General features: G+C 38.6%; 1 protein-coding gene across 3 annotated transcripts in view; it reads left to right on the top strand.

Moving 5' to 3' along the window:
* LOC584503 (spectrin beta chain, non-erythrocytic 1) overlaps positions 1-22678 on the top strand; it is a 56318-nt gene that overhangs the window by 14965 nt on the left and 18675 nt on the right. For 2 of the 3 annotated variants that reach the window (XM_030998445.1, XM_030998444.1), the window contains exons 5-19: positions 1993-2278; positions 3880-4180; positions 6907-7024; positions 7601-7923; positions 8218-8356; positions 9622-9787; positions 10900-11144; positions 11522-11722; positions 16752-16868; positions 17764-17784; positions 19305-19382; positions 19902-20066; positions 20660-20862; positions 21145-21370; positions 21752-21868. In XM_030998445.1, the coding sequence (XP_030854305.1) occupies positions 1993-2278; positions 3880-4180; positions 6907-7024; positions 7601-7923; positions 8218-8356; positions 9622-9787; positions 10900-11144; positions 11522-11722; positions 16752-16868; positions 17764-17784; positions 19305-19382; positions 19902-20066; positions 20660-20862; positions 21145-21370; positions 21752-21868 (2706 nt within the window). The remainder of the gene's footprint in view (positions 1-1992; positions 2279-3879; positions 4181-6906; positions 7025-7600; positions 7924-8217; positions 8357-9621; positions 9788-10899; positions 11145-11521; positions 11723-16751; positions 16869-17763; positions 17785-19304; positions 19383-19901; positions 20067-20659; positions 20863-21144; positions 21371-21751; positions 21869-22678) is intronic. The other variant, XM_030998446.1, reaches the window with a different exon arrangement.

The raw sequence follows: 22678 nt of genomic DNA, 5'->3' as shown, positions 1-22678 counted from the left end.
TGAAGGCCCATTTGCCTGACAGGGAATGCTGCTGTGGCATGCAGACTTATTCATCGATAGCTGCATGGCCTACAGGCACTAGGGCATTCCACGCTGATGAAATTGAACTACACCCATCACTTGGTGCATAACATTAAAGCGGAAGCCTCGATTGCAGTATTTATGCAGTATGGCCTGTACATGTACAGGGTATGTAGACTGAGAGAAAACCAAAAGATATCCAGCTTTATTTCTCTGATAGTTACAGAAGATACAACCATGTACATGTACATGTAGTACATGTATGCTTATACACTGTAGGCCTTCATGTACTGTAAAATTGGTCTTACTTTGCATTGAATACCGTGTGTTTGATACAAAGTCCTTTAAAAATCTCATACATCAATTAATTTCGGTCAAAGGTAAACTTTCCAACTTGATGCTTGAACGTGAACAACCTGTTTTTCTGAAAAAGAGAGCTGCTTCAAATAACTCCTTTCAGTAAATCCTAAATATACATGTAATGAAATATTCATGAAATATATTCTATGGAATTTTCACATTGTATTTGTACAGCTCCCTGGACTGAAATTATAAGCTCTTTGAAAAGGATAAGAAAAATCTTTAGTCTGTTTATAAATATACAAGTACAATATACATACAGGTATACACATTTAGCAGTTAATGAGTCATCATAGAAGTACAATACATTGTACCTGTACGTATAGTATACACATACTAATGATGTGTACAGGTACATGTATACCCACCTGAACTTTTTAGAAGAAAAACAATTTTGAACTCCAAAGGAAATGTGAATTATTGCTTCCAAACAGCCAGGCTATGATAAGAATCTGTAGGATGTGGGTATAAACTATTCCCTACTCTACAAACCTATTAGTGGGACTTCCTCTATAATGGCTCCAAAATTCAAACTTAAGGTTTGAACACCCACACGTGAGTGGACTGTACCATGTGTACAGGCATATGACTTGGTATTTGCTGTACAATGATACTATACCATGTACATGTACATGTACTTAAATGTATCTAGTCTTTTTGGCAGGTTTCCAAAACCATTAGAGCAATTTGTCACACTTTATGAATGGAGAACCACATATTACCGTACCGGTATGCCAATTTACATTATTCTAAAAAAGATATCTGTGTATATATTCTACTTGAGAAAAAAATTAATTAGAAAAGGGATGTGTACTTACAGAGTGATGTATTGAATTATATATAACTGTAAGAATTTGGAAGTATTGCTGTATTAAAGAGTGATAAAACAGAAGGACAAAAGTGAATGAAATAAAAAATGATAAAAATAATAACAATAAATAAATTTGAAAATGGAAGAGGACGGAGAACCTTGAGAAAACAAAGTTGGTGCAATTTTCGGCATGGGATCTTTTCCTCATTACGTATTGTCAGTACATGCTAAATAAAAAATTTCATTAAATGTTCCTACGAGGGTACCAGAATGGCACGAAGAGACGCAGGTGCGTTCATTTATCAACCTTCTAAATCAGACACCATTTTGATCACACCCTAAGTTTAGACGGTGTTGGAATATTCCATCCTGTTTACGACCCCTCATTTACGTATTTAGCAAGTAATCCTACACATTTAAATGTATTCTTGAGAAGAAAGGACCGCTGCCTCTTGTGCCTCTGCAGGATTCCTAACACAGAGGTGCAGTTCAGGCAAGGCCTGCTAGCATGATTATGCCACCTTACTTATATAAGAATGGATTCACTGGAGTAAGTCGCACTATCATTTGGAGCCTTGGAAATTTATCTTGTTCCTTTCTCTTTTATTAAGTTGTAAAGAGGTTGAAATGCAGACGTAACTATTCATGTGCCTGTGTAGTTGTTTAAGCTTTTACTGAAATAGATAGTGCAGTTATCTTTACTACTTTTCTTTTTAAGTGTAGGCAATCATGTACATATATGAAAGCAGAAACGGAAATTTAAATTTCTTTTTCATTTTTCTCATGGTGTGATTCTTTAGATTCAAGACATTCATTTTGAAGATGACAACACGGAGACACGATCAGCTAAGGATGCCCTCCTCCTCTGGTGCCAGATGAAAACAGCCGGCTATGCCAACGTGGACATACGCAACTTCACCACAAGCTGGCGAGATGGGCTGGCCTTCAATGCCCTTGTACACAAGCACAGGCCGGACCTCATCGACTACAACAAACTGACCAAAGTACAACCCGTTCAGAATCTCAACAATGTCTTCAATGTTGCTGAACAGAAGCTGGGGCTCATGAAGCTCCTAGACCCTGAAGGTGAGTGCTTGGATCTAAATGTAAAGCACATCCCTTTGAGGGGTCCTTAAACATGTTAGATCATTGACGTTGAATCCTAGTTACACTAGTATTTCATCCCTTATTCTTTAAATTTTGGTTCATGGTATACATCTTAATGTATATTTCTCACAATGTAGATATTTTAAAAGTCCTCAATCAAATTTATCTATGATTTATCATAAAATGTAGTCTGGCTTATATATTTTAAGCTCTATACATGTACATCACCAATCCAATAAATCCATGATTTCCACAGATTGTGTGGGTCTTAAATTGTTTTCATCTTCGTCTTTTACTGGAGATAACCACCCAGTGATTTGTCATAATCATTTTTAATCTAAGATGACATGAGGATGTCATCCTAAGAGCTCAATAAATCTCCTCCATCAAATTCCACAAGACAGTGGAGACTTGTACCCCAAAGAGCTTTGTTTACATTCTGATTTTGCAATAGAATCTAGACATGCATGTAGGCAACTTGTACCATGAAGTTAGTAATTTGTACAATGCATAGCATGTGTGTACATGTACACTGTAGATAGGTCAAAATCTTCAGTCATCACCGGATTGAAAGGGGTTTATTTACATGTTCTAGATGCATTTGCTTTGGTATTGCCCTGGAGACTACTTGAATGCATATAGACCCATACATACTGTAAGTGGAGAGTATTGGAGGTCAATAAAGAATAAGAGGACTTCTATGTGTATCTCCTTATTATAATATAAATATGTATAAATATAATACTATTAACTGGACAGAGACTAGGAGAGAGGGAAAAATAAGTGTAGCTTAATGTAGATTCTAATACTTTCTATTTTTCCAAACTTTATAATGCACATGTAAAACCTAACATTTCTTTTTAAAGTTATCTACAAACCAGTGTTCCAGTAATGTGCCTATTTCCATATTTGATCCCCCATTTCTTTTGGAATTCCATTGCATAAAGCAGCCCTACTGCTGCAACCCTCCCAGTACTAATTGGTTCCCAGCTGTGCTTTGTTAGATGGTGGAGGATATAGATTTCAGATAATGGTTTTACTATCAAATGCCTGCATCAAGACTAATTGCATTATTCTAGCGCTAGGTGATCAATTACCTGTCTTAAACCACTAACCATTATCCTTTTGGGGGAAATTAATAAAGTTTAAAATTTTACATTGTGTATTAATGTGCTATACACTAGTGTTTTGTTGAGCATACTAGGGGTGTTAGGTTTGTTTTGGTATTTTACATTAAGAAATAAGCAAAATCACCTATGCAGGTTCCTGAAAAACCCACAACAGCTATATACAGGTATTGAATTTTTTAATACATTATTTGTATTAAAAGAAAATATGTTTGTTTTAAACCCACTAAGAAGAATTCAGTTAAACTTACTGATTAATAAGTTAATTTTGAATCAAGAATCTTTTTTTTCATGTATCTCTTTAAAAAAAAAAAATTCTGAGAAGTGAAAGCTCTCTATCCATAAATATCGCAATGATTAAAGGTCTATTCATATATCATAATTATGACGGAAGTCGATGTGCACTACATGTATTCATTACTCTACATCACATTTGTTTTTATTTTAACACAGATATTGTTGTGGACCATCCCGACGAGAAGTCCATCATCACCTATGTGGTGACCTACTACCATTACTTCTCCAAGATGAAGGCTGAGACCGTGTCCGGTAAGCGTATCGGCAAGGTCATCAACGGCGCCATCGACAACGACAAGCTCATCACCGAGTACGACAAGGTTACGTCCGATCTCCTCAAGTGGATCAGGCAGACCGTCGAGATCCTGAATGACCGCGACTTTGCCAACTCGTTGCAAGGCGTTCAGCAGCAACTTCTCTCATTCAACACCTACAGAACAGTGGAGAAACCTCCCAAGTAAGATATTCATGTCTTTTGTTTTTAAGTTGCCCAAACATTGTGGAGCGGTGTGTGTGCAGTACTTTGTAACCGCAAGAAAAATGCGCTATATCAAATATTTTTTGGATTGGATTGGATTTGACATTGTACCTGACAATACTGTAATTTGAAGAAGAACATTGGAAACTAATTTCATGTATACAAAAAACAGACAGCTTTTTGTACAGCAGGCCCTTCCACACACATGAAAAATGATCTTTTAAATGCACTATTCATGTCCAAATTCTTGTGGAGGAAATGAGTTATCATTTTGAGGGGGGGAAATGTCACAGGGATGAGACCTAACGTTTCAAATTTTCATCAGATTCCCTTAGCCACAATGAGAGTGCAAAACGTGATAAGGGAACATGACGGGTGATGATCTTCCGTTCAATGAAAGACAAAGCTGGCTAGGTGCCCGAAGCCACTCATAGAAGGAGACTGTGTATCTCTGTGGTGTAGTATGTGTCAATGTTACGGATCACTATCTCATGAACAAAACCCCCTCACGCTCCTGACAGGATGCAACCTTTCCTTCCAAATAGTTGACCTTTAATTCACCTTCAAGCCTTTGAATAGATATGTTGCCTTGCCAGTCTGCACTTTTTCCACATGCTTTCATTTACCCTATATGCTAAACTGATCCAGGCCCTGTTAACTTGAAATGCACTCTTTTTGGGCCTACAAATCTAAGTTATCCACGTTAATGGATCTTTCCTACCTGGCTATCGAAAAACATGAATAGTCCTTGTATAGTAACTTTAACAAAGCACAAGTGATCTTGCTTCTCGGTTAAGCCTGGCTACAGATAGCATACATGCACTATGTCTCAATATCTTCATAACTGTCTGTCCAGGCAGACTATCTGCTACCCACACACTCATAATATCTACTCATATGCTTCTATGGTGACGAGAACAAACATAGACTCCATGTTTGGCAAACTTTCAACTCCTACACGTTTGAGTAGTGCGTGGCTAGGAGCTATTTTTAAGACATTTCTAAGAAGACGAAAGATAGAGCATTGCAGTAGGGATGATGAAGGAGATTGTATTGCATATCCAGACCTACATGTTAAGCAAATCCCTGCTTATTCAGAAACATTTTTATTTTTAGATTCGGTATGTGAATCAGCCCTGACTCTGAATGAGATGAGCAAGTGAAGGGTTTGAATAGATCTGCCTACCTCAATCGTTTTTACAAGATTGCTCTTTGGGAAATGCCCCCCAAAGAATAACACAAGAAATCCTTTTTCAATAATTCTTCTTAAAAATCCAAGGACAAAATACTAATCATAAGGTTTGTAGTCAACTACATGCAGCCTCACCCCTCACATTACCAAACGAAAGAATGCTATGCGAAAGCGTTATAAAAGACCCTGGTTCAGTTCCCACGAATTACATGGCGTACAAGAATCTCTATATCTATCGGCAAGCCAAGCAGTGGGGACAGCTGCGGCTGAGAATAGCGTGGGGATGCGTGATGGAGAAGTGTTTTCTTGGGTTGCGACTACCCTCGACACCACGACACCATGATGGGCTCATGATGGATGGTGCTCGGCCTCTCTTTCTCTAACGCTTGCTAGCTTGTAATCTCATACAGCCGGCCACAAATTAAATAAGCCAGACATCATGTGCTGCTGGTTGATGCCAGGCTTTGAGGGCTGTCATTGATACCACAGAGAAAAACAAGAAATGATTCTTCAAAGTATTGGTTCAGGGGAACGCAGTGCTGTTTATGTTAGTGAATATGCACTTTTCTTGTTTTGAACCTAGAAATAAGACATTATTTTGAATAAGTTTCAGGATTTTGCCTTTGTAATGGTTCCACTGCTCTGCTATTGGTATTGAGAGTCGTCTGTCTTTCTTGTCTAATAATATGCAAGTTTCTGATTATTGAAAGTTTTCATTTTATTTTTTACTTAAATAATTAACATTCTTTAATTTTGACGGTGTAATTATTCAAGTTTATACAATGTCAAATCTTAAGGCAATTTTAACTTGTGTTATATGCATGTATGCTGACTTGAAAAAATAAATGCAAGAATGGCAGACATTTCTTTTCTTTGCCTTGCACACCTAAAATCACTTCCAATTGAAGTGCCTCAGAACAAACAGAGATGTGTGATTGCTTGTGCAGTAATCACAGACACAAATTTACATTGCCAGACCCCAGACAGAAAATAACACTCTGAACATTAATAGATGGGCATGCAGCACATGGTCATGCACAACGGTGTACTCAATCGATCCAATCTAAAAGTAAATGTTAGTTCTCTTTCCCCTTTGTTTCTTCATCATCTCTTCTTACATACCTCTTTATCTCCTTTTATTTTCTTTTTTTCTTTTTTTCTTTTTTCTTTATTTCCTTCTTTCTCTTTCTCTCTTGCTATTGGTCTACAATAATTTTTATTGTCATACTTGCTTCTCTGTTACTCTCTTCTTTTCTAATTGATATTTTTTACCATTGTTCTTCATTTCTGTTTCTCTTCTTGTTTGATACCATCATTTGTTTGTATTCGTCCTACATGCATTTTTCAAATTTCTGTCTTGGTCTATATCCCATGGTATTCCTGCGTCTCATGTCTCATACTTCTATGCTTCTTTGTTTTTTTGACCTTGTGTGTCTCATATCTTCTTTTGTATTTTCCCCATATCCCCCCATTCTAATTCTGTTGCGTTCTTCTGTGTATTGATTACCCCTAGATTCATTGAAAAGGGCAACCTTGAAGTGATGTTGTTCACCATTCAGAGTAAGATGAGAGCCAACAACCAGAAACCCTTCATGCCTAAGGAAGGCAAGCTAGTGCATGAAATCAACAAGGTCAGTGACATAGCCTGGAATGCTCCTCCCAGGGGCTTCTCCGAAATATCAATTATCTAGTTTACCATCTAAACATGATGAAAAGATGAAAATGCATCCTATGTCTTTTGTTCCATTAGGAATTATGAAATGAAAATCCCTGTTTGAACAAACGATGTATTGAGTCTGAGAATTAGACACTTTAGAGTGGATCAGTAATTTTTTTATCTGATTAACTTTATTAATCCATCCTATTAGTTGCTATTGTAATCACCTTTGAACTTTAAAAGGTTAAAGAGAAGGATTGCATAAAAAAGAAGACAATGTCATCTGGTATTTCCTTATATTTGTCCACTTATTTTCTTATTTTTATGTTTGTTATGATGGTCGGGGGAAAGATGATTGACATCATAATGCTTTCGGGTTCTGTATTGTCCGTTAATTGAATTTTGATTATCCTTGCATCATGGACATTTTTGAAGGACACATGGTCTGGACTACTCCAATCTCATTCCCATATCGTTTTTCTAATGAGGAGATGTTGACTGACGTCTCTCCCTCTCTTACCTTGCCTCCCAACCCACCCACCTTAACCAGGCATGGGAGAACTTGGAGAAATCTGAGCACGGCCGTGAGCTGGCGCTGCGCCAGGAGCTGATCCGCCAGGAGAAGCTGGAGCAGCTTGCCGCTCGCTTCGACCGCAAGGCAGCCATGCGTGAGACCTGGCTGAGCGAGAACCAGCGACTTGTAGCTCAGGACAACTTTGGCTTCGACCTGCCCGCCGTGGAGGCTGCTGCCAAGAAGCATGAGGCCATCGAGACTGACATCAAGGCCTACCAGGAGCGAGTGTTTGCCGTGGTGGCCGTTGCCCAAGAACTGGAAGAGGAGAGGTTCCATGACATTGAAAGGATCAATGCAAGGTATGTGTCATGTCAGTTTAAGTGTAATTTAAAAAAAAAAATTAATGTGTTTTATTGAAACAATCTAATACAATCACAATATTTACCAGTAATTATCAAAAGATTTAAGCGTAAATTTTGGCATTAAAGGTGAGAGTTTGAGTCATTCAGGACAACTTCATCAAAAGTGACTGCAACCCATTTTCTTATCATCAAGAGCAAATGTTCATAAAGTTATGAAGAATGGATATCAGAAGCCCTACGTTGATGTTTTTTCACACATGCATGCTAACAAATATGATAATTCCATTACAGGAAAAACAACATCCTACGTCTGTGGGATTACCTGATAGAGCTGCTGAAGGCCAGACGTGTCAGACTCCAGCTCTCTCTCGAAATCCAGAGACGATTCCAGGAGATGGAGCTACTCCTCGACTCCATGGAAGAAACAAAGGTAAGCAAAAGATCAGGTCTTGCAGTTCATGAAAGCTTTTCACGCAAATCCAGAAACATTGCTTATAAGAACACAGGGTTCCCCCTTATTTGTCCTTGCTGACGATATCTTTTTGTTGGAAATTTAGAAAGAATCTACCTGATATAATAAGCATTTATAGGGATTCTCAGAAGAGAATCCATTGAATTATAGTTTGAATGAATTGCACATATAATGCTGGTTGCTTTGCTTAATACTAGTGTTTTTGTTGCTGAAATATATTACTCAGCCCCAAGCCAAATTCACCTTCATTTACATGTAGGATTGCCTTATCTATTAGAAGGGCAACAAGAAAATTCTTCAGTCATAATATATATTTTACCATGTTGGATTGGCTTCATGGATGAAATCCATGCATATTTTTTTACATCTGTAATTTAAATGGTATGCCAGCACAAATGTAATAATGCTATTGTAGTTCATATGTAGTTCACTTATGAATTGTGCAAAGAAGTTTTATATGAGAAATGAAGAAACACGGTTGTGTCGTGGCAATCCAATACATTCTCCATACATGTACATATATTGTTACTTGTGCATACTCGCTCTCCTGGCATTGAGGCCTGGGTGATGATATTGGTCATAACTTTCAATTTGACTTCAATCCTCTTGGAGCTCAGGGAACGGTGTGTGGATTCCATTCTGGGGTTTTATGACGTCAAGCCACTGCCCCAAGAAGAAAATTGTCTATATCAATTGAACAATTGCTTCTTCATTGGTCTTTATTACTATGAAACTGGTGGTAGTGGTGGTGGTGATGGGAATTTCTTGTTCTATTGAATTCTGTGTTGGTCAAATAAATGATTAGACTATATTGGCTACAAGGTTTTCCTGCAGCGAGAGCTGTTGTATTGATGATTGTAGCGTTTGTCTATTTTTGTTCTCTTGGCAAGATTTGCCTCTTTTGATGCAGCATGGGGATGCCTGCTCCTTTCCTCATGTCAAAGAATAATCTTTCTTCATGGATGATTTGGAATATTAAGATGCTTTATGTTGTGTGGAACAAGTACAGGTACCATGAGGTGATTATGCTTACATATGCACTCAGTACAGCTCTAAGGTAGTGAATGGCAAAATTCCATTCCTATTCACCGTAGCAGAGCCTTTATTGGAAAATCTTGGTGCTTTAGTTTTAGTTTTGAAGGGGTGGTAGAAAATTGCAATTGCATATTGACCTTTGATGGTTGTGTGAAGTGACCAAACGAAATGACACTTTCAATTTGCAGGTGCTGCTGTTATCGGAGGACTACGGCAAGCACTTGATGGGGGTAGAGGATCTTATACAGAAACACAACATGCTGGAATCCGACATTGTGGTGTACGGTGAGCAAGTTACCAACGTCAACAACCAGGCTGCCAAGTATATGGACCCCAATGGACCAGATGGTTCAGGTAAGAAAGTCTTTTCAAGACAGAATGTTTCTGTGTCAATCTGCCGTTCAGTGTTTGGCTTTCTGTTAAGCTTAATTTCCAGTTCTTTTTAAGAGTTTTGTTTAAAGTTCTGATTCATACTGTCCATATACATATACATGTGTGTATCTACACCATTTGATAGCTGAGCTTGAGATAACCGGGATTCATTTGTATGAATTTTATGTTAATGGAATTTAAACCATCTTAAATCTGTATACTTGTATTGATGTTTTCCAAAACTGTTGAATTTCTGGTATGAAGTACGTATGTGACAAGCAAATAACTTTTATTCTCTACATAGAACAAAAGCTATCTGTCACATGTGAAGAAAGTTGCATTGAGGCACAAGGTGTATTTTCCCCGAGTATTATTCTATATTCTGTTACGTACCTCTCACTGGCCACATTAAGCTTTTGTATGACTGTAAATGATTTTGATTTCAATCAGTTACCACAAACACTTTCTTATAATTAATAAGTCTTAGACTTTAAGTTGTATCTGTAGTGATATTCTTGTTAATGTTTCAATTTAGTGGTTTACTGTTTGCACTTGGAAAAAAAAAAAAAAACATATTGCAAACATGTTTCTAAGAAGCATGTGGGTATCACAGGATTAAAATTGAGCCAACATTGAGGAATCCCACTGAGGAACTAATTGATCTTCTTAGCATTGAGTGCTAATGACAGGATATATACAATTAGCAGTTGATTTATCCGGTGGATTATCATTGAAATTACATGTGCCTGGAATTCATAAAACAGTCAGAGTTGTTAAACTAAGACTACTGTGTACATCTCATGGACAACTTGAAGCTTATCTACAAGTCCATGTACATTTATAGTAACTTCCAGTAAAGATTGCTGTTATTTTTAGTATTTAATGCTCCTTTGATATATTATTTGTTTAAAATGATGTCCTTTAATATTTTGTTAGTATGTTATCTTTGAGCTATTAATACTTAGGTGGCAAATAATCCGCTGAAGCCAAAAATCTTTTGTTGAGAATAAATTGATGTAGGAACAGTAATCGCAAAGCATTATTTCATCACTACGTCCAACATTATTTTTTCTCCATTGTGATTTTATCTTTAGGGTACCTGCCAGTCGATCCCGAGATCGTCGGAAGTCGCATGAACCACCTAGAAGAGCGCTACCATGAACTCCAGGAACTGGCCCGTCTCCGCCGTGACAAGCTGGACGAGTCTCTCCGTCTGTGGCAGTTCTTCTGGGATCTTGCCGATGACGAGAACTGGATCAAGGAGAAGCAGCAGATCGTGTCGTCCACGGACATTGGACACGATCTCACCACTGTCAAACTCCTACTCAACAAACACAAGGTAAGTGGATGCAGACTTTGGAAACAAGGATTTCGCATTTTGGTGACAGAATAGGTGAACAGAAATGAAAACTGTATTGTAAACCATTATGTTCACGTCCCATAACTGATCAACATACAACTACTTAATTATACACCATGTGGAGTTGTTATTTTTAAGATATGAAAAAAAGATTTGTAGATATATTGGTAATACCTGACACATTGGTAATACCTGACACATTCTATTATTTGTCTGCTTCTGTTCTATACAAGTATATTTGGAGTAAAAGACAATATTCACAGTGTGTTGATCGATGATCGTCGAGGGTGGTTGTCATCTAGAAGTTACTAGTAAACCTTGAAGTTATCCTAACCTGTTAAAACCATGTCTTTCAGGCTTTGGAGACCGAGAAATCGGGTCGTCATGCACAGCTGGAGAGCAACATCCGGGTGGGCGAGGACCTGATCGCAGAGGAACACTTTGGAGCACCAAAGATACAGGACCGCATCACCAATGTCCAGAACATGTGGCAGAGGCTACAGGAGCTGTCTGATCAGAGGAAAGCCCGTCTCCTCGAGGCTGTTGATCTCTACCAGGTATAGAAAACATCTTTCTTCTCTTCCCTCTCCCCTTCTACTTCTACTTCTATAGTAATACTCATCAACGCCTGTTCAGCATCTAGATGAGGGTAAAGCATATACAGCTCTATGGGTTACAGTTCCTGAAAAGGGAACTAAATTGTTTCAAGAGCCACCTTGAACTGCTCCAAACCATGATTAGTCATTTTAATATGCTGTAAGAAGAGTTTGCCCATTTTTAATTAGGCATTAACAACCTAGGGATATCAATGTATTGTTCAATAACCCATCATCTATATGTTTGCAGGGCTCGAATTACCCACCGGCCATCGGCAATTTGCCGCCATGCCCCTCTCACTGGCCGGAATGCCCTTTTCAAAATCAAACTGTTTACGGCCACAATATTTTAATCCACAAAAGTTTTGCCGACATTATAGTCATCGTAAGCCAACCCGACTTGTAATGTTCAAAAAGGTTTTGTTGCCCATACGGAGCTCTAAAAACAATGATAGTCGGCAAGGTTTTGTTGCCCCTCCGGAGCTCTAAAAACAATGATAGTCGGCAAGGTTTTGTTGCCCCTCCGGAGCTCTAAAAACAATAATTACCGGAAGGTTTTGTTGCCCCTCCGGAGCTCTAAAAACAATAATTACCGGAAGGTTTTGTTGCCCTTCCGGAGCTCTAAAAACAATGATAGTCGGCAAGGTTTTGTGGCCCCTCCGAGGCTCTAAAAACAATAATTATCGGAAGGTTTTGTTGCCACTCCGGAGCTCTAAAAACAATAATTACCGGAAGGTTTTGTTGCCCCTCCGGAGCTCTAAAAACAATAATTACTGGAAGGTTTTGTTGTCCCTACGGAGCTCTAAAAACAATAATAGTCGGCAAGGTTTTGTTGCCCCTCCGGAGCTCTAAAAACAATAATTACTGGAAGGTTTTGTTGCCCCTCCGGAGCTCTAAAAATAATGATAAGTCGGCAAGGTTTTGTTGCCCCTCCGAGGCTCTAAAACAATAATAGTCGGCAAAGTTTTGTTGCCCCTCCGGAGCTCTAAAAACAATAATTACCGGAAGGTTTTGTAGCCCCTCCGGAGCTCTAAAAACAATGATAGTCGGCAAGGTTTTGTTGCCCCTCCGATGCTCTAAAAACAATAATTATCGGAAGGTTTTGTTGCCCCTCCGGAGCTCTAAAAACAATAATTACCGGAAGGTTTTGTTGCCCCTCTGGAGCTCTAAAAACAATAATTATCGGAAGGTTTTGTTGCCCCTCCGGAGCTCTAAAAATAATGATAAGTCGGCAAGGTTTTGTTGCCCCTCCGAGGCTCTAAAACAATAATAGTCGGCAAAGTTTTGTTGCCCCTCCGGAGCTCTAAAAACAATAATTACCGGAAGGTTTTGTAGCCCCTCCGGAGCTCTAAAAACAATGATAGTCGGCAAGGTTTTGTTGCCCCTCCGATGCTCTAAAAACAATAATTATCGGAAGGTTTTGTTGCCCCTCCGGAGCTCTAAAAACAATAATTACCGGAAGGTTTTGTTGCGCCTACGGAGCTCTAAAAACAATTATAGTCGGCAAGGTTTTGTTGCCCCTCCGGAGCTCTAAAAACAATAATTACCGGAAGGTTTTGTTGCCCCTCCGGAGCTCTAAAAACAATAATAGTTGGCAAGGTTTTGTTGCCCCTCCAGAGCTCTAAAAACAATAATTACCTGAAGGTTTTGTTGCCCCTACGGAGCTCTAAAAACAATAATAGTCGGCAAGGTTTTGTTGCCCCTCCGGAGCTCTAAAAACATTAATTACCAGAAGGTTTTGTTGCGCCTACGGAGCTCTAAAAACAATTATTACCGGAAGGTTTTGTTGCCCCTCCGGAGCTCTGAAAAACAATAATAGTCGGCAAGGTTTTGTTGCCCCTCCGGAGCTCTAAAAACAATAATTACTGGAAGGTTTTGTTGTCCCTACGGAGCTCTAAAAACAATAATAGTCGGCAAGGTTTTGTTGCCCCTCCGGAGCTCTAAAAACAATAATTACTGGAAGGTTTTGTTGTCCCTACGGAGCTCTAAAAACAATAATTATCAGCAAGGCTTTGTTGCCCCTACGGAGATCTAAAACAATGATAATCGGCAAGACTTTGTTGCCCCTACGGAGATCTAAAACAATAATTATTGGCGAGACTTAATTTCCACTATGGAACTCCTAAATTAATTGGCGGGACTTAATTGCCGATACGGAGATATGAAAGAATGTCTTCATCCAAATAACTGAAACGTTTGGCACAAAAACCGTAATGACTCAGGCTTAGTTTTCAATCCATCCTTTTTATTTTTTATGAACCAATCAATATCGGGAAGTTTTGTTTACCCATCGTTGGTTCAACATCTTTACTTCGCGTTGTGACCTTTTTTGGTGTGTTTTCACAGTTTTTAATCAGTGAAAAACTTGGATTTTTCTCGGGAGGAGGGTCTGGAATTAAATCAGAAAATCGAGATAATGGTACAAAGAATCGTCTTCTTTCCCATACGTTTTAATTAAAACGTCATAGCTTCCGCCCATCGCGCGGGAGGGGTGTGAATTGGGTTCAGAAAAGGATAATACCGGTAGTCGAGATCGAGACGAATCGTCTTCTTTCCCTAATAATTTATTAAAAACGTCTAAGCTTCCGCGATTCCCTTGGAATTCAGAAAAGGATAAAGAGTCAAGAACGGTACAACGAATCATCTTCTTTCTCTAATAATTCAATGAAACGTCAAAGGGGGAAACTCCCCCCCCCCCCCCCTCCAGCTCCCCCCCCCCAATTTTTTTTTGAAAAGCATTTTAAAGAGAAATAGAAAGAAAAAGAGCAAGAAAGAAAAAATAGTTAACTACCAGTTTATCAACAAAATAAGGTATCAAAAATTGCTCATCTGATCGTAATTAAACGCCTAAAACCCCTGAGCTTCCGTGGGCTCTGCCCCCGGGACCCAACCAAGGGCCCTTTGGCAGGCCTCTTGATACTCATCTGACTGCAATTTAGTGCCTAAAACCCTTGATCTTCTGGGGGCTCTGCCCGCTGGACCTCACGCCAATCAGTGTCCTGCCAGTGTCACAAATAAAGTATAAAAACATGTTCATCTGACCGTAATCAAATGCTTAAACCCCTGAGCTTCCAGGGGCTCTGCCCCCTGGACCCCACTGTATGCTAATCTGACGGTAATGTAATGCTTTAAACCCATGGGCTTCTGGGGGCTCCGCCCGCTGGACCTCACGCCAATCAGTATCCTGCCAGTGTCACAAATAAGGTATAAAAATATGTTCATCTGACCGTAATCAAATGCCTGAAACCCCTGAAATTCAGGGGTTTCCGCACCCTCGACTCCACCAGGGGCCCTGAGGCGGGCCCCTGAATGCTTATCTGACCGTAATTTGCCTTCAACCCATGAGTTTCCGGGGGCGAACAAGGTATCAAAAGATGTTCATCTGACCGCAGGCACGTAGCCGGGGGGGGGGGGGGGGGCAGTGGGGGCGCCCCCCCAAAAAAAAAGCCAAAAAAAGAGAGGAGAGAAAAGGAAGAGGACGTATGAAGAAAAAGGAGCAGACAAAAAACATTTTTGAAATTCAGACAAGGATTAAGAGTCGAGAACGGTACAACGAATCGTCTTCTTTCTCTAATGATTTAATGAAACATAAAAGCTTCCGCGCTTTGCGCGGGAAGGGGAAAACTGTATTCATGCAGGCGAGGATTATTTTCGAGAACGGTACAACGAATCGTCTTGTTTCTCTAATAATTAAATTAAATGTCAAAGCTTCCGCGCTTCGATCGCGCAGGAGGTGGGGTAACTGAATTTAGACAAGGATTAAGAGTCGAGAACGATACAACGAATTGTCTTCTTTCTCTAATGATTTAATAAAACGTAAAAGCTTTCGCGCTTTGCGCACGCGGATGGGGGGGGGGGAACTGAATTCAGACGAGGATTAAGAGTCGAGAACGGGACAACGAATCGTCTTCTTTCTCTAATGATTTAATGAAACGTAAAAGCTTCCGAGCTTTGCGGGGGAGGGGGGGGGGATGAATTTAGACGAGGATTAAGAGTAAAAAACGGGACAACGAATCGTCTTCTTTCTCCAATGATTTAATGAAACGTAAAAGCTTCCGCGCTTTGCGCGGAGGGAGGGGAACTGTATTCAGACGAGCGGGCATGTACGCGGGGGGGGGGGGGGGGTTTGGGGTGTTAAACCCCCCCCCTTCGTTTTTTTTTATGTCTGTATTTTGGAGCAAACCACCCCCCCCCCCCTTTTTTTTTTTTAAATGGAATACACAAAAAAAAAAAAATTATGCCAATGGCTGATCTAAGAAAGGTGACCTCACCACCCCCCACCCCTCCCCCCCACCCCAAAGGGAACAAAATGTCAAATTTTCAAATTTCGAGACCAAAAAAAAAAAAAAAGTGTCCCCCCCCCCCCCCCCCTGCTTATTCAGCGGCTGGCTGAGTCGTTGCGATTTTTTTTTGGGACAAAAAAAAAAAGTGGGCCCCCCCCCCCCCAAGGAAGAAATCCTGGATCTGCCCCTGGGTGCACATATCCCCCCCCCCCCCACCTTGAAAACAATGGCGTGAGGTGATTTTACGCGCACTTTCCACGTTGGCCTTAGTGCCCCTTAGGATAGATTTGTGCCCCTTTCAGTGGATTTGTGCCCTCTCAAAAAAGTGGCCTTGACCCAAATTTGATGTAATTCGAGGCCTGTGTTTGCCGTTCCTTTCAAACGTTATATTTCTGCCATCTGTCTCATTTTTCTACCCTTTCGTTCTTCTGCATCAGAGGAACCCCTTTAGAGATCTTACAAGGTCTCATGCAGGTGTGCATAGTTTTCTCACACATATGCAAATCGATTAGATATTTATGCATGACAGTATATTGTATGTCAGTGCTTTGAACTTCTTCAAACCTGATATGTAAAAGTTAATATTTGCTGAAATTCTCCCCAAAACAAAGTTGGGATTAACATTCAACATTTACATCTATGTAAAATGATAGCATGTGATTGTTATTGCAACTATTATACCCTTTTCATTCTTAATCCTTCAACAGTTCTTTGCTGATGCTGACGATGTTGACACCTGGATGCTGGACACCCTCCGTCTCGTTTCCAGCGAGGACGTCGGAAGGGATGAAGCCAGTGCCGAATCTCTACTCAAGAAACATAGGGTAAGCCCCGCCTCCTTATACTCGTGCCTCTTCCTTGATAACCATACCAACAACATGCATTCGCTGAATGTTATGATCTTGTTTGGTGTAATAGAAAGTATGTGTCTGAATAAATTAAGAAAATACAGTTCATTTACATACATGCAAAATTGTAGCAATCTGTTTGTTGCCATCAGTACTATAATCAACATTTTATATATTTGGATATGTATTAAGATATTTTTGACCACAGATGTTGAGGATTATGTCAAATATATTGATTATTGTAGGAAAGAATTGGCATCAGCAGTTCTAAAAGAGAACTTCTAGTGTATGAAATAAAATGTAATGTGTTTATATGAGTGCAAAATAAATTGGAAGTTTGTCTTGGGATTATCATTTCATGTTAATAAAAATCTGGGAAAATGTTTGAATAAAATACATGTATAGCATGATGAGCAAATTTAATCATATAAATTTAATCAAATATGATTGCTTTTAGTTTATTAAAGAAGCTGCGTATTTGATATGTTTGTTTTCTTGTACCTGTTTTTCTAATTCATTTCACATGTCCTTCAAACTGAAACTGTGTACCTGTCTTGTGCTATATTTGTCATGCATTTGTCATGTCTGTTGAAACAAAGAATCAGATTCTGGAATATCTTTTGCTCTGTTGGGTATCAAGGCCATTCCTTTTGTTAATTCCCACATATTTGTCCTGTGGTTTTATGGGATATTGGAAAACATTTGCCCTTAAATATTTGCTCTTAAATATTGACAAATAATCAAGGTTAGGGTTACAGCATTTTGTTTTGTTTTACATTGAATCTGTTATTAATCTTTATGTTGCATATGTGCATGGCTTCATCTCTTTCTCTCGTTGATTTGTACATGCCTGTTTCACATATGAAACCAGAGTATTCATGGCAAGACGGATGTGAGTTTAGGACTGGTGTGATAATATAACATTGCAGTTTTTGGTTTGAACCAACGTAATCTAGTGTAATCTAAACCCCATACTAAACCTCCTCAGAGTGTGAATGCAGTTTGCATGATGATGTAGGAGTACAGAGCAGAATTACACCTGTATTATATTAACTCACTTTTTAATATCAATGATAGAATGAAGATAACCCAGATAACTCAGTTTTGGAATGAAGTTGCTTGATAGTTATCCAGCATGATTTAACCTTTAAAAAAACTTTTTTAATAAGGTGTTCATTGATTTTAATTGATTATTGCATGAACATATTTCTAATGTACACCTCTGTAGCAATGATCTTTATAATCAGAAACGTACCTACAGTAGGTGTAATTTAGGCATATACCAGTTAGTTCTCCCTTTTTGTGTAATATGTGTACATTGAAAATACACATTATGAATCTTTACCATGCTTTTATTTTTAAAACAAAATTTACATCACTACTACGAAAAAAAAAATTCAAAATTTTGTAAGATACGAGTCTTCTTCAATTTGTGGTTTCTATTCACAGTTTATTGTAGACTATATGAATGAGTCATGGAGATGTGTTTGCATAATGATACAGGGAATGTCAATAGCATGATCAAAGGACACACAGACCAGAGAGTACATTGGTATTGCATGTAGTGTGTGTACCATTACTCATGGGACAAATGTGATTACATGATGCAGTATATCTCTCCTCTACGCCTAGTGAGATACTCGTATAATTATAAATCCATTACATGAGAGGTACAGGGTAATACCACGATAGTAATATTGATTGAAGTGACTTTATTTACCCTGGTAGTTTTATGGTCCTGGCTACTAAATTGATAGCATCATATGATTAAGTAATGTTGCATTATAAAATACGACTTTGCTGTGTGATTTGCTGTGAGAAGTGTGAGTGCTAATACATAATACATTACTGGCAAAATTTAGTACCAGTACCTGATATATTTCCACTTGACGTAATTTACATACATGTAGATGATATTCATATATTTCAGGTAAAAGCTGGAAATCTTGAAGTACTTTATATTTGAAATGTACTGTGGCTGAAAGAGACTTATATATAATCTCACTGAAAAAAAAAGACTTTCAGTAACTGATTTTGAATGTGAACAAAGCAAAAGAGAATGTGGAACAGTGTTGAGGATAGTGCATAAGACTTTGAAAGACTGTCCTAAAATTGTAATGAGATTTTTTTTTCTTTGATTTATTATGTAAAAAACAAAATAAGGAAGTCTTAAAGTTTTCAAATGAAAAACAACCGTAATGACAAATTACTTCATTAGGAAATGAGCATTCAGTGCATGATGTGACTTGTGCATTTTTACTTTAACCAGAACAATTAACCTGTTTTGTTATGAGAATGTAACTGTAAATGATGTTATGTATATGTTACCAACGTATGGCATTAATAAAGATCTGGTTTATCTTCATTGGTTATGATCATAACATGTGTGTAATTATTTTATCTTTTTGACAGGATGTAACAGAAGAATTGCAGAACTATGAGAAAATCATTAGTGGTCTGCACAAGCAAGCAGAAGAACTGGGAGAACAGGTAAGCCTACTCTACCTTCTTCTATATTTGTAATTTATTGTCCTTTATTTAGTGAAGATCTTTAAAGAGAATATTCAAAACATTCCGTTTTAATAATGTAATGAAACAATTTATCTGAACATATCTGGCTGTTTATTGAAACCTGTCCCGCACAATACTGATGTTTTATCTTTACCTTCATCTTGTCAGGGGGGGGGGGGGGTAGTGTTTTAAATAATATGTAAAAGTAACATGCAAAAGTGACATGCAAAAAGGGGTTTCTTTGATTGAAAGCAGTACATGTACATGTATGTCATTAATCCAAATTGACTTTACATGTATAAACATTTACTCACCTGATAAGGTATATCTCATTCATAAATAGATCTCAACTACAATGTTTCAGACAGTATGAGCAAGTGAAGAAATTTAGGCCAGTCAAAAGTTATTCCATCAACTTCATTAACTTGCCCAAAATGCGAGTGTTTTTGTATTACAGTTATTAAGCACATGAGTTTTGAATTTGTATCCTCTGAATAGGACCGAGATTCTCCCGAGGTGCAGACTCGTCTTGGGACCATCGATCGACGTTACAAGGAGCTTCTGGAGCTTGCCAAGCTTCGCAAGCAGCGTCTCCTGGATGCTCTCTCCCTCTACAAACTCTTCAACGAGGCTGATGCTGTCGAGGCCTGGATAGATGAGAAGGTAGGCTTCATACATGATCGATTGTGCTCTAAAATCTTGTCAGAGTTTCAGTATCGTACTTATTTTATGAGAGTTATTGCATTGTGAGTAGTCTGATATTGATTTTGCTTGTAAAAAAATCCCAATTTGAACTTCTCATTCGAGCTGTCAATAATATATTGCATGTACATTCATCCATAAGTAATGCTTATTTTTTCCTTTTTGTGTGTTTTGTTGCCAATTTCATAGTCATAATTCTGCAAAATGCAAACTCACTTGTAACTCAATGAAATCTTTGATAAAAGCAGTTAGTTAGAAAAGTTTGTCAGAAAGGTAGATACATCTACAGCTAGATTTATTGACAAATGTACATATCTATACACATGTGGGCATGCACTTATATTCTGCTACAGGTAAATACAGGTACATCAGACCTTGTACATGTAAATAGTCTTGAATGGGCTATGTCTCATATACCAGGCAAGAAGTATTATATCGTTCAAAAGCCAAGATCATGCTCCAGTCATAATTGAGAATGCAATATGATATGGTCTTAATGAAGCTATAAACCAACCCACATCTACACCATTCCTGTTCTTTCTTCCTTTCGTTAGGAGCACACATTGAATGCTCTGATCCCTGCTGAGGACCTGGAATCCAACGAGGTCATCCTAGCACGCTTTGACCGCCTGGAGGGAGAGGTAGAGGTCAACGGAGCCAAGGTGGAATTGGTCAACCAACTGGCCAGACAGCTGCTAGCCGTAGAGCACCCGAATTCAACGGAGATCACTACAAAACAGAACCAGCTCAACTCAAGGTAAGCAATCATGCATGATCGTGAGAGGCATCTTTTGATGAGAGATTGCTATGTGGATAAGCCAAGAAAATGTCGGAATAAAACAATGCACAGTGTTAATAGTTTATGTTCAATAAATATCTGTGCATACTGAACCTGTTAGAAATGGTTTCAAGTGTAATAGCTATGCAGCTAAGTTTGTATAGTCTCAGTCTTTGATGTGTAAGTATATGAGCAATAACCTTAGCAGCTTTCATTCATTCATTATAAACGACAAACCTGTTTCCTGTTTGCCCTCCGTAGATGGGCGGATCTACGCGCCCTTCTGCAGCAGAAGCGGGATGCCGTCATGGCAGTCACAGAGGTACAGACCTACCACATCGAGTGCCAGGAGACCACCCAATGGATCAGGGACAAGGCACGTCTCATCCAGGCCACCGAAGAGCTTGGCAATGACCTGGGAGGCATCATGGTACTCCAGCGCAGGCTCAAGGGTATGGAGAGTGACCTGGCTGCTATCGAGGCTAAGGTAAATCATCGGCTCTATTGCAAACAAATCTTGCACAAGTTTTGTGCAATATCCCACATATTTTTTGGACAAATTTTACAATTCACCCATATATTCAACCATTCAATAAAAGTCTTGACATATGTCTTCCCTTTTAGGATGTAAATTTATCTTGAATATAATTATTTCTTTTGTTTATCGATCATCTACGTGAAAATCCATAGCTACTCTGACATTTTCTTTGAACAAACTTGAATCTGATGAACCCATCAAGTTGTGGGCTGTTGTTCGTTTATTTGATTACCTCTTATCCTGGCTTTCACTGTTTCAAATTCTTCTCTTTGTTTTTCTGTAATATCAGGTTTCAATATCTTCATTTTGTTTCTCTTTTTCTCTCTTTAGCTTGAAGCCCTTGACAACGAGGCACAGAAGCTTGCCGAGGAGCATCCTGAGGAGGCAAAACTCATCAAGGAGAGATACGATGAGATCATGGTTGTATGGCTTGAACTCAAGGAACTGGTAAGTCACAAGAAGGAATAGGATCAAGAATAACAAATCATGAAGAAATTGTGGATTTGTACCCAAATCACATCACTTATAGTAGAAGAGAATGAAACTCAAATAGCAAATTATATGGACGTAAACATAGAAAATAGTTGGGAAAAGGAGTAAGGATGGCTCTGCTCGTCTTTGGACTTCCCCTGCTTGATCACCTCCTCTACTTGCCACACCTGGCCCTCCACCTCAACATTGAGGGAGTTGATTTTCTTCTGTAGTGCTTGTCATAAATGATTGCAATATAATTTTCATTATCACTTTCATCAATTACTTGATTATGAGATATTGATAATAATAGTTAAAATGTGCCCAATACACATTTTCTTAGTGCATAAAGGAAAAAATTGAAAGGAGATAGAGAGAGAGAGAGAGAGAGAGAGAGAAAGATTAAAAATGTCACTAATACTCACTATGAATATGACAGAGAAAGAAAGCGGACAAAATATACAGTTGCTCAGGTAGATAAAGGAACATCCCTTCACTGCTATTATGTAAAAATGTGTAGAACAGGTGAATATGCATGTGACACGGGTTCTACACATTTTTACACAATAGCAGTGAAGGGATGTTCCTTTGTCTACCTGAGGAACTGTATATTTTGTCAGCTTTCTTTGTCAGTCATGTTCGTAGTGACTACTTCTGATAGAATTGCCTAAAAGGTAAGATTTAAGATGTTTCTTGAAAGTGTCTATGGAGGACGCTTCTTGGAAGTAGATGAGAAGATTGTACCAGAGTATTGCGGCATAAGAATTAAATATATATACAATCGTC

This window comes from Strongylocentrotus purpuratus, unplaced genomic scaffold, assembly GCF_000002235.5.
Source record: "Strongylocentrotus purpuratus isolate Spur 01 unplaced genomic scaffold, Spur_5.0 spur5_scaffold_5, whole genome shotgun sequence".
Classification (NCBI taxonomy): domain Eukaryota; kingdom Metazoa; phylum Echinodermata; class Echinoidea; order Camarodonta; family Strongylocentrotidae; genus Strongylocentrotus; species Strongylocentrotus purpuratus.
The sequence above is the reverse complement of the archived record's forward strand: the minus strand, read 5'-3'. Positions and strand labels throughout refer to the sequence as shown.